This window comes from Cyprinodon tularosa, unplaced genomic scaffold, assembly GCF_016077235.1.
Source record: "Cyprinodon tularosa strain WSP-4 unplaced genomic scaffold, ASM1607723v1 ctg161, whole genome shotgun sequence".
NCBI lineage: Eukaryota > Metazoa > Chordata > Actinopteri > Cyprinodontiformes > Cyprinodontidae > Cyprinodon > Cyprinodon tularosa.
The window spans coordinates 859-13,757 of NW_024038449.1; the positions used below are offsets into that span (position 1 = coordinate 859).

Consider the following 12,899-nt stretch of genomic DNA (forward strand, 5'->3'; position numbering starts at 1 on the left):
ACCACAGTTCCACGTTTTCTCTATTTGTACATAATCGCTTCCTCTCTGGTTCTTTAGAGTCCTTAAGCTTTAAAAATGACTCGGTAACCACAAAATAGGCTTAAATCAAAGGCAACCAGACTGTCTTTTTTTTCTGAAGATGTTTCAACACCTATCCAGAGGGAACAGGAATTGAAACATCTTCAGTTGCCTTCCAATTTTAACCTGTTTTATGTTTACATCATCCAGAGATGAGTGATAATTTATTTATAATTACGACTCAGTAAAATTTCCAGACTGATAGATCTCAATGAGTTTGTTTTGTGTCTCTTCTTGACTTTTACTTTACTTTATGAGGCATTTTAACTTTCCTTATGCTGTCGGACAGATTCCAATTTGATTCAAGAGGTCCGTAGACTTAGGCCTGGATGATGATAGTGAAAATGAGCCAGAGAAATATTTGTAATCACAGTTACTTTTCTTACAAGGATTTCTGTAGAGCTATGTTGGTCTGTCTTCATTGCTTTCCAATAAATTAAAGGAAATATCCTTTGAAAAATTATTTTCCTATTTATTGATCTCCTTGCTACCTTATATTAACATTTGCTTTACAGTCTCAAACATTTAGTATGAAAAAAGGAAGAACTGAGAAAAATGTTCGTGGGCCTCACATTTTATATATTGTTTGTAAGTTAAACGTTAAACTTTAAAGGCAAATTTATCTTTGAAATTTAACAATATTAATATCTTTATCTTTTAGGCATGCAGGACTTCAACTACCTTTATACCAACTGCTTTGAGATCACTCTAGAGCTGAGCTGTGACAAGTTTCCCCCAGAGTCGGCGCTGCCCAGAGAATGGCTCGGCAACCGAGAAGCATTGATTTCATACCTCGAACAGGTTTGAATTTTGTCACTAAATTATAAGAATGCACTCACTTTCTAAATTTGGTGCTTGAGTTTCTGAGAAATTTGCCTCCCAATGAATTTTGTGGTTTGGTTTAAAGAGGAAATGTGCTCCTAATTTACTATGATGAACATAAATGGGCAGGAAGTCTGAAAAATACTTTCATTGTGGCTAGTAGGGAAACCAGAGACTAAAGGTCCCAGAGTCTGCAGAAAGTTTATTGTTTTGGAAAGTTTGTTTGAAATGTAATTTGTGACTCCGTATGACTTTATTTGAATGCTGGTTAACAGTTGTAAAATACTTTCCATTATGGTTTTAGATGATTCAAACCACAGAAACTTTCTTTTTCCTTTAAATTTGTTCAGTACAATGTGCCTGTTTTTAGGTGCATCATGGGATAAAGGGCATGGTTTATGATGAGAACAACAACCCAATCAGTAAAGCTGAGATCTCTGTTGCTGGCATCAACCATGATGTTACAACTGGTAAGACTGCTCTTTGTTTCATCTTTATAGAAACCTGCTAAAATCAGACTTAATATACAGCATCTGTGTATCCTAATGCATTTGCTTTGAGATACTTACTAATGTGCATGTAAGTTTGGTTATTTTCCTTTATTTTTAGTTAATCTTAAGGGTAATTTGTTTGATCTTTTATATCCAGAGGCAAAAGAGAAATTCAATTTTCTTTACCATTCAGTAAACATTTCTTAAGTTGTTTTGATAATTGAGATATTTACACAACATAAAAAGAAACACTTGCACATATAGAATACAGTCTATGTTGCATAAATAGGCATTTGAACAAATACTGTTACTTTATAAGTGACTTTTAAAATAACAGCTACATTAAGTTGTTTTTAAATTGAAAACAAGAGCACTCTGTTCCTGAAAGGCTACTCCCTCTGCTGGACATGTTTAGAAGTGCAATTCTCAAAATAAATCCAGTCTAAATACTGTGCTGGCCAGAGTTCTAAATACACTCAATGTGATCATGAATGATTTAATAATTTGGGTCTTTGCTGATGCAGGTAATAATTTGGTGCACAGGTCAGAATTTTTTTTTACAACAATCAAAGTTATATGTATAGCCTCAAATACAGGTTTACTCCTTCACTAATATTTGTTTAAAAGTCCTCTAGCCAGGTGCACATTAGTCAAGAAGGCTCTGCCTTGGTTTAGGGTTAATTCTGAACAGTTGTTCCAAACAGAACTAGTAAAGTCAATTTATAATCCCAGGTTTATTGCCAAGTTCTGGCTTTGAAATATAGCAAACACATTTATTATAGTAAATAGTCTGTGTAATTCCAGATGTTTAATGTTGGCATACCAGGGATTATTGCCTGGGGTTATTATCCTGTTCGACCTGTTGTGCTCAAATGCAACTACCTGACCCAACTGCCATCCTCAGATTAAATGGAATTATTTAAAGTATTCTGGAACAGTTAAAGAGACAATCAAGTTTGCTATCACATAGATTAATGAAGTTATATTGTCCAAAGAGAAGGCATTTTGATGTCAACTGAACAATTAGACCAAAGCGAACCGCATCACACATCAGATCAACATCTTCAAGCAAAATTTAGATCATCCACCAAGAAAGACAGAAATATTCTGTAGAAGAGCCTCATGGAGACAATGATTTACTATTTGAAAACTAGAGTCATGCTGATGACTGCATCATGCTGTGGTACCTCTGGTGTTGCTGGTGCCTTGCACCAGGTTTAGAACTGTTAAGAGGGAGTTGACAATCATTTACTCTTTATTTTTCCAAGACAGTTTTTAAAACATCCAGATTTATGCTAGGAGCCTGTTGAAGGCAATATAAAGCAGGACCTTTCCATACAAATTAACTGAGTACATTAAGCCAAGTAGCTGTTGGGCTATTATATCACCTGAAAGTTTTATCCTGATCCTATTGTGGGTTAGAGAAGATGCAAAGTTGTTTTGTACGATCATCTCTCATTAAGAAAATGGACAGTTCAACATGGCATCTATGTCCTTATAATGGGTTTATGTAATCTTCTATGACTATATTTTTATCATACAAAAATACATATATAATTCTTGTTCTGTAGTTTAGGTTATTCTCTATGCCCCTGGGGACATATTATGTGTTACTAAAATTAAAATGAGATGTGTTTGTTGATTGTCCTATAAATCAGCTTAAAGTTCTAGATCATTATTGACATTTTGAGCTAACTGAGAGCAGATGTGGATAGAAGGAACTAGAAGGGAGCTAGGGGAAAGGAGACTGGCACAAGGGGGCACAAAACACAAAACTGCCTAAATGTAACTAGACAACAACTACATTGACACAAAATGGAAAAGAAACCAATTACCTAGAAAACACAGAATGAAATAAATAATTTTTTTTATGAAAACTCAAGAGGAAACTTAAACAGAACCAAAATGTCTACAAAGAGCAGGATCATGACAGATGTTTGCAATTCTGAACAGTATATCCGTAAATTACGATGTGAAATAACCTTTAAAACATTGGGTTTCCTCCAGGTGTGGATGGCGACTATTTCAGACTTCTGCTGCCAGGAACATACACAGTGAAAGCCTCTGCTCCAGGTTACCTTTCCTCATCCAATACAGTGACAGTGGGACCAGCTGAAGCTATCCAGGTGGGTCTCTGGGTTAAAACATTTCAGAAGAGATTAAGTTGGGCAACAAAAACATGAATGTTTTTTTTTTTTTTTTCTTGCAGCTTAATTTTTACTTGAAAAAAGCTCCAAAACAAAACCTGAAGGGGAAGCACCATCATGGCAAGAAGAACATATCTGCCAACAAGGCCTCACTGAAGCTTGGCCCAAGATGAAACATGCAGAAAAACTCAGACATCATACAGAAGATAACCCAGAGACACAGAGAAGGCCCCACTTAATCGATACCCCAGCATATTGATCATCTAAATGATGTGTTCATGATATATCTTTGTACTATTAGGGTAATTACACAATAAAAACTTTTTATTTTCATTGATGATTATACATCTCTCATCTATGAAAGAATTGTTTAAAGTCCAATGTATTTATCTAACAGTGTTTATGTATGAACACAATTGTTTCTGTAAAAAAACAACAGCTTTTTTTTTTTTTTTTTTTGCAGTCACGCAGAATTTGAGGAGAATTGTAAAAGAAATTAAAATAATGTTTTTAAAATTTTCTATCATCTCTGAATTATTTCCAGTGAGTGTTGTTTCAGATTTACATTGTATGTTCAGAAAGATACAAAATAATAAATAAACACAAAAAACAACATAAATACTGTAAAAAGGAATATTTAATGATTTTAAAACATCTACACACACATATGTATATATATAAATATAAATCTAATATTGATTTTGAAAGTGATGACACACATATCTAATATAATAAAGGTAAGAATCACTTGAAATTTTTTTTATAGATACACAGACCAATTTATAGTTATACACATGATGGTGCATGCTTTTAAGTTTTAAAATACAATGCTAATTGAAATGTTTTTTTCACGGATTGGTGATAAACCTTACAAGAAATAAAATGCAAAAATAAAAATTCAAACAATTTGATAGGACTTTTAGTTATTTTTCTAAATGTTTTAACAATAATGTAGCCGTTAAAACTAACAGCAGTTTAAAAAAAAAGCCAAATGTTGATAATAATAACAAAAATAGATACTTCATAATGTAGCCCCCAATTATAATTATAAAATGTATTATTATTATTACTGTTATCTACTGGGATTTTTTTTTTTATTATGTGCATTACTAATGCTTTCAACACAAGATGTCACTGTTGTTTAAGGAAAACTCTGTAACCAAATTATAATTCCTACCAATCATGCTGTTTGTTCTCCATCTGGTTTAAATAATGTTGCCTCTGTTTTCAATTAGTATTTGTACTGGCCGCATAACTTCTGCAGTATTTGTGCTCATTGCAACAAATGGTTTGTCTGAATAAAATGAACCATCAACAAACTAACTTCATAGACAATCTTTAGATTTGAAACCTTTGGTTTAAGGGGATATGTGAACGTAATCCAACAATATGGAGGTAAAGTAACTCCAAACAATATCACTGTTTTATTATTAAATCATCATTACAGGGTTTATAAATCAGTATTTATACTGATCCTCCCCTTCCAAGAGGTGGTGCAAATGATGATCCATAAGCAAACTATTAATTAACAGGTTTTTATCTTTGATGGTCCAGTTGTGCTTTATGCATAAGTCTATTGCACATGTTTAAGGAAAAGATTCTAGGCAATTAACTGGGTCTAGTATCTGATACAGTGTTGAATAATGACAAAATGAATATTTTTAATAATCTAACAAGTGATTAAATCCCAATTTTATTGACTGTGGATAAGCAGGAATTATTTAATGAATAAATAACTAAACAGAATATCTATTTTAATAGTGAGATTTCTTCATGTAGAGACACATTGATCCATCAAGCTTTTAATGGCTAATATTGGCTTCAGATTTTTTTTCTAAGGACCAAAGTGCAATTAAGCATATTTTTGTAAAGCTTTGTTTTAAATTAAAGAACATTTAGAACTGGCTATAAAATAAATAGGCTATGAAATTGAATAGGTTTAAATGTAAAAAGAGGAATTTTCATTGAGGAATATAAAATCTTATGTCTATTATTTAAAAAAACAAAACAAAAAACAAAATACGTTTTTCCAGATGTTTGTTTTTTTCATTTGGTGGCAATAAAATCAGCAGACTGATGTGTTTCTATATATTGAATATCAAGAGTTATTTAAAAAAAAAAACACTGCAGGCTAACAATAGCTCCTATTTGACGCACAGGAAAGAGGAAAAGCGCACTTTGCTGGGCACCCTATGAAGATTTGACCCTCTCTAAAGGAAACAAACACGCACATAAAATCTCTGAAACACCCTTGTTTCATTTATTTTATTATAACAAATATATCACTGGAAAACTCACAAATCACAAAAGAAAATATTTCAGCTTGACTAACATGACAATATAAACTGATTACCTACTTGCATAATAATCATGTATGAGCTACATTATCTAACGGTGTTTGCAATGAATAAACAATTGGTCAAAAATGACAAATCATTTGACGTTAGTCATGCATTTTGATTATTTTTGACAAACATCAGTAGACTAGTCCTTCTCCTTTTTTGCCCACTAATACACATTTCCTCACAGCTGATGCTTCTCAGAAAAACCACACAGCAGAATTATTGTTTCAGAGCTAATGTATTCTGCCTGAGCGTCAGTGACGCTCCATACTGAGACAAAAGAATAGACCCACATAATGCCCTCTGATGAAAGTGGCCCCTGTTAAATGGACAGAGTGAGCGTTTCATAGAGATCTGGACAGTTCCCGGCTTTAGTAACTGTCTGTGTGAGTGAGGTCAATCTTGCGTTTGTGTAAACTTGGCCGAAAGTGGCGTCAATGAAGCCCACCAGCAGGACAGCGGAAAGTAGTGACAGGGCTCTTCCTACACTTTTCTACCCACTGTCATTGACTCAGAGTTAATGAAACAAGTTCTTCAGTCGTGGGTTTACTAAGAGCCACATGCCACAAAGTATGATAAAAAAAAGATAATGCAGTGGCATAAGACCTTTGTGTTTTGTTGATATCCACAAAGTGAAATATAATAAAACATCGGGGGGAGTGGCGGCCTAGTGGTTAGGGCATAGACTCTAACCACCACACTGCTCCCCAGGCGCCGCACAATGGCAGCCCACTGCTCCCCAAGTGGATGGGTTAAATCCAGAGTGTTCATTTCTTTGCTCTGTACTTGTGAAAGTGTAATGACAATAAAAGCTGAAGAAAAAAAAATTGCATGTATTTGTATTTATTCACTCATTTCTTAATCAACTGAAATGGTACAAAGAATGTACTTGTTTCCAAAATGTTGATTTTCCCATTGTAATAAGCATATATAAATAAAAAATAAATTATTAAGAGAAGATGAAAAGACCTATTATTAGAGAAAAAAATCCACCCCAGTTCAAATATAAACCACAGTTGCTGGATACAATTGACAAAAAGTAAAGAAAGAATACAAAAAATATCAAATAATCAGGAGTTCTAATAGCAATCAACAATAGAAACAAATAACACTATTTTTCATTATTGTGTGTATTTAAGATTTTATAGCAATGCACCCCAAGATATTTAAATTGACCTAATCTGATAACGGACACATGCAATGCTTATTATTACACTACAGAAAGAGTATGACCACATGCTTCAATGAGCATACTGTTTGACTTTAATAACGCACGGTTTCCTGTTTTCACAGAATAAAATATAATCATATTTTCTTAGATACTCTAAAAAGAAAAAGAGAAAGTCATATTTTAAAGGATGTAAATAGCGGTTATCAGCAATAAATAAGGCTGGAGGACGACCCAAGTTTCCTTTCACCATGCAGAGATAAGATGTTGGTAACACAAATTGACAAAAAAAAATCTCTTTTGCATGTAGCATATTTACGGAACAGGAATAGGGCCACTGAAAAAAAATTAAAAAAAAAGTTAACTGTTTTTTGAGTATTATTTCAGTTTAATATGGGAGTTCTCAGAAATTCTGAGATTAAAGTCAGAAATCTGAGATTAAAATCAGAATTCTACAAAAAAAAAAAAAAAAATCAGAATTCTGAGATTAGTCAGAATTCTGACCTTTTTACCATATTGAACTGAAATAAAATAAAAAGATCAGTTAACTTTTTTTATTTTTCCAGTGGCTCTAATCCTCTTCAGTACATATTGGACCTCTCCTGTATCTTTTTCCTTTTCCTTATGTGATCTTGAGGCCAGCAGCATCTTACTTCCTTTGTTTCCTGCCATTGTTTTGCACATACAGGATCACATATGAGGAAGCTGTCATTACTGCAGACACAGCAAAAAATAAACTTGATTTAACTTTTCACACCACAACCAAGAGTAAGCAGTAGAGAGGAAAAATATGCGCAATTTCCAAACCTGTAATCTGTTCTTTGAGGACTGTGATTAAGTTTCTCCAACAGTTTTGATTCTAGTGTCGCTGTCACTCCAAATTACAGAGTTTAAAAAGAGAGCAGTATAAGAGAGGAGGGTAAAATAGTTTCAGCTTGGAGTTATTTAGCTTGTAAAAATCTGAGTAATGCTTTTAAAAACTTGACTAGAAGTACTTGGTTTTGCACTAAGTGAAGAAAAATTAAAATCACATGTCATGTACTTATGTTACTTCCTAAAATGTTAGTGTGCCTCTTTTGGTTACTGGGCAGCTCTGTGATGTGTTGAGCATGCATAAATGGTAATGAACTACTAAGGAAATGGTCATCCTGGTTTTACTGAATCAGAAAAATAGAAATCCCACAGTTCTTACAGATATTTTATCACAACAAACATATATGCATTGATTTAGATTGAAATTGCTGTTGAAAATCAAATCAAATAAATATTTTCTTTAGCTTATTGCCAAGCATGTTCTCCGTGTGCATGCATGGTGTTGTTTCTGGGTAGTCTGACTTTCTCCCACAGTCCAAACTCCTTGCTGTTGGCTTGACTGATGTCTAGAAATTACCTTTAGGTGTAACTGTGTGACTCTTGGAGATAGGCACCAGCCCCTCAAGGGCCTGAAGAACAAGTGGCTATAGAAGGTAGATGGATTGGTGTTATTTCTGACATTTTTGCTGACATTATATTTTCGCTGTATGTAAGAGATTATGTGTGCAATCTGATGTTGATTTCAGGTTCTGTGGCAGTAAACCAGCACTTCAAACTGTTTTTGTATAATAATAATAATGGAACTTTATTAATCTCACATTGGAGAAATGTACTTCTGCAACTAACCCATCCTCGTGGAGAGCAGTGGGCTGCCATTGTGCGGCGCCCAGGGAGCAATCAGGGGTTAAGGGTCTTGCTCAGAGACCCAGAATGGCAGTCTGTGAGACTGGGGCTCGAACTCAGAACCTCAGGATTCCAAGCTCTATGCCCTAACTGGCTGCCTCTTTCCCCTTAGTAGAAGAGGCATAAAGCCTTTTAATGCATTCTGTAGCATTTAATGGGGAGGCCTTTAGATGTCCTTCTTTTAACTTCTTTCTTGACATCACACTAGTATTTAATTTGCAATGAACTACAAGGGGGAAACCTGAGATGTCTGATGATGTAGCGCTGAACTTATGGAGTGTTTAAGACCGCTGTAGCTGTAGCAATAAATAATAGAAACAAATAAAGCTATTTTTATTATTGTGTGTATTTCAGATTCTGCACAATTTAAATAAAGATATTCAAATTGACCTAATCCGGTAACGGATACATTCAATACTTATTATTACACTACAGAAACAGTGTGACTACATGCTTTAATGAGCATACTGTTTGACTTTAATAACGCACGGTATCCTGTTTTCACAGAATAAATTATAATGTGATTTTCTTAGATACTCTCAAAAGTAAAAAAAAGAGAAAGTCATAAAAAACGTGCAATTGAAATGTATGGTAGTCTTTATAGGTAAAAAAACAACAACATTACAGTTGGGTAGGTGTGAACAAAATTTGCAATATTTAAAAGGATTAAAAATAACTGTAACAGTGATAAATAAGGCTGGAGGAAGACCCAAGTTTCCTTTCACCATGCAGAGTTAAGATGTTGGTAACACAGGTTTATAAAAAAAAATCTCTTTTGCATGTGAGATTTTTATGGAAGAGGATTAGGGCCACTTAAAAAAAAAAAGTTTGATGATTTATATATTATTTCAGTTTAATATGGGAAAAAGTCAGAATTCTGACTTTTTTTCTCAGAATTCTTATTTTTATCTCTTTAATATATGCTTATTTTCTTAAAAGAGTAGAAAACAATGTGTATTATGGTGGGTAATAACCAACACGTATACTCCTTTTTTTCCATTTTTTTTTTATCAGGCATGCGCGGGGCACTCCTCTGTAAATGTGGGTGGTGTTGTATGTTTGAAGGCTCGGGGAGGCACAGAACAGCTCGACACGGCTCGTCCCGTGAGTGATGAGAGCTCCCCGTACGCAGATCCAGATCGGGTCGCCTCCTACCGTCAACATGCTTCATTTATCTACGGATTCATTAAAAAGGAGGCAACTCTTTTTTTAATCCGCGAGGAAGCGTAGCTGCTGGAAAAGTTGAATCGCTGAGGGGAGCCAAATCTGCCACAACACCACCACCTCCTCCTCCTCACACATCACCGGCCCGAAGAAGTTGGATATCTAGTCTGACTAGGTCTAACGGCCCAATCCAGAAATATCAACAAGGATTAAAAACAACCAGCAGGTAAGGAGAGCTTGCAAAAATTAGACATTCTCAGGATGAAAGATTTTTTTAAACCTCTTTATCTTGCTGGATCTGGGGGTTATCACGTTGCATTTTCTCCTCTGCTAGAAAAGCTCCATGTTAAAGGCGTTTTAGTTATAGTTTATCCTGCAGCCATTGATGTGCGATGTGTGGATGGCAGGGAGAGTGATCCTCCTGCTGCGTGTCAGTTGTGGCCTCTGCTGTCAGTTGTTCCATAATGTGAAGCAGGACGGGACTCACACCTAACAACAACCCCAACCATGGAAGATGAAAACTCACATGAGTATTTTCAGTTGGGCACATTCTGATGGTACTTTTCCTAAAAGCAACCTTAGAGCAGTTTAATACATTTTTTATAATTCAATGTAATGATTAATGTTTTATTTTAATCTTTTTAACTAATATATTATCTGCTTTATGCAAATGCAAGTAATAAATACACTTTTATTAAACCCATTTTGCAGACTTACCCCCAACTAATACCATACAAGCAAAGGCGGAGCTAGATGGGGGGCCAGGGGTGACCATGGCCACCCTTAGCCAATAATTGGCCACCCCTGCCATTTTTTCCCCCTCTAACACAGATAGTGGCAGCAGTAATGCTTAAATTTTTCATATATTACCTACTATTTTTTCATGTATTCCTAATTTCTTGACAACTAAAACACTGTGGTTTGTTATGCACATCAATATAGTAACATTAAATATAACTACAGAATTCATGCTCTTTTCAGAACTCGATTTTGTGTTATATGGGGTAAAGAGAAAGTCATCTAGGAGTCTTCAGTGAACTTATAGATAACTACTTTAATAAAAACCTATTAAATAATCAATTTATGTAGATATTAGTACTTGTAAATATCAATTTTATGCAGAATGATTATTGATACAAGTAGGTAAGTAATGACAAAGGAAAAGATTTACATCCCAGAACTCAAACCTAAAAGTATGGATGTTTAAATACGTGCGTTTATTTGTTAGCAAAGGCGGTAGGAAAGTATATTTTGTCTTATCCTTGGCTTGACCCTGAGGTTCTGGCGCGTATCTGCTTTTGGCCACCCCTCAGTGTTCATTCGTTATTGGCTGTCCACCCTTATAAAAAAATTGTGGCTACGCCTCTGCATACCAGTTGACCAAAGTAATCTCTATACTAGAACCTGCATCACTACATGAAGTAGGCATAGTGGACAAGACAGTGGTGTCAAAAGTACACACATTTGTTACTTAAGTAGAAGTATAGATAATGCAGTTTAAAAACACTCTGGTAAGTTGAAGTATCAACTGGACCTCTTTACTCAAGTAAAAGTGAACCTCATGTAAAGTAATCTTTAAAAACAAAACAGCCAGATGGCACTATATGAACTGAAAGCTAAATTTTTCGAAAAATTCTTTAAGATAGGGACAAGGATGAGGGAGGTCTTGTTGGTCTTCATCTCCCGATACGCTCTCGCCTGTGTCCGACCTTTCAGACATTTCAACATCTTTTTCTGAATCCAACATTGTAGCATGGCATAGACAATTCATGTTTACAGTTTGAAGAACACCTGCTTCCTTCTGATGATTTCCTTTAGCTAACCAATGAGTGTTAACCTTATATGACTCATCCAATCACACTAGTTTTCACTAGATGTGGATGGTGCCAATGATCTGCATTGGATGGCGCACATGATGTGAAATAAATATTTAGAAACATTAAACCGAAGCCAAGAGTAACGAGTAACGCTTGTTTAAAAAATTTAAGGAATAGAAAGTACAGATACTTGTGTGAAAATGTAATGAGTAGAAATCAGAAGTAGGACAACAAATAAGTAATGGAGTAAAGTATAGATACCTAAAAAGTGTACTTACCGTATTTTCACGACCATAAGGCACACCGTACTAAAAGGCGCAGTCTCAGTTATGTGTCCCATTTCTTTATTTAACACACACATAAGGCGCACCGGACTATAGGGCGCATTTTTTATATACAGGTACACGTCCTCTACTACCTTTAAATAGCTCTACTGCGTATTTTAAAAATACAGCGGGCCCAAAACTGAGTATGACTGTGCTTTATTCATGTATTTATTACAAAGTATTAATCAAACCTGCGAGCTGGCCATGAGACAGACACATCGCAGATGACACAGCGCTGTGATTACTCCTAAATTAACTTAAAATCCTGAAACCTGCCGACGGAATATGTTCGCTTTTATTGCCGGTATCCTGGTGCCTGCACTGTAAATTATTTAGATGAAAAACACCTGCCAGCCGCCGCGGTGAGGCTGCTGTTGAAGGGATTTCTGCTGTCGGTGCACCGCTGGTATGTGGGGGTCTGAGCGCCTCCGACAGAAATAGATAATCTGGATGAACTGACTGCAATTAAGTTTTCAGGTGGCCTTTCTCACTTAAAAACATATTAAAACTACTTTATTCCCACTGATCACAGCAAATATAGCTGCAAGATTTAGATTATTTAGATGGAAAAACACCTGCCAGCCGCCGCGGTGAAGAGGAGGAGACCCGCCCAGAGGCTGCTGTTGAGTTTTCAGGTAGAAAAATAGAGCGGGAGCAAAACTGAGTATGTTTGTGCTTTATTCATGTATTTATTACAAAGTATTAATCAAACCCATCAAAGTCATCATCCTCTGTTTCTGAATAAAACAGCTGCGCTAAATCAGACATGCCAGTTTCCCCTTCTGCGCTGTCAGTCACTTTCCGTGCAGCGCAGCTCCTCAGAAATAA

General features: G+C 35.3%; 2 protein-coding genes across 4 annotated transcripts in view; both read left to right on the plus strand.

Moving 5' to 3' along the window:
* Window positions 1-716: 716 nt before the first annotated feature.
* Window positions 717-3,881, plus strand: LOC119780494 (carboxypeptidase N catalytic chain-like). Its single transcript, XM_038280558.1, has 4 exons — window positions 717-879; window positions 1,271-1,370; window positions 3,399-3,517; window positions 3,601-3,881. Exons 1-4 carry the CDS (start codon window positions 742-744, stop codon window positions 3,709-3,711), a joined length of 468 nt encoding a protein of 155 aa, XP_038136486.1. The 5' UTR covers window positions 717-741; the 3' UTR covers window positions 3,712-3,881.
* A 5,941-nt stretch (window positions 3,882-9,822) lies between these two features.
* LOC119780497 (dynamin binding protein) overlaps window positions 9,823-12,899 on the plus strand; it is a 72,423-nt gene continuing 69,346 nt past the window's right edge. For all 3 annotated transcript variants that reach the window (XM_038280561.1, XM_038280562.1, XM_038280563.1), the window contains exon 1: window positions 9,823-10,154. The gene's annotated coding sequence lies outside the window, so the exon portion shown is untranslated. The remainder of the gene's footprint in view (window positions 10,155-12,899) is intronic.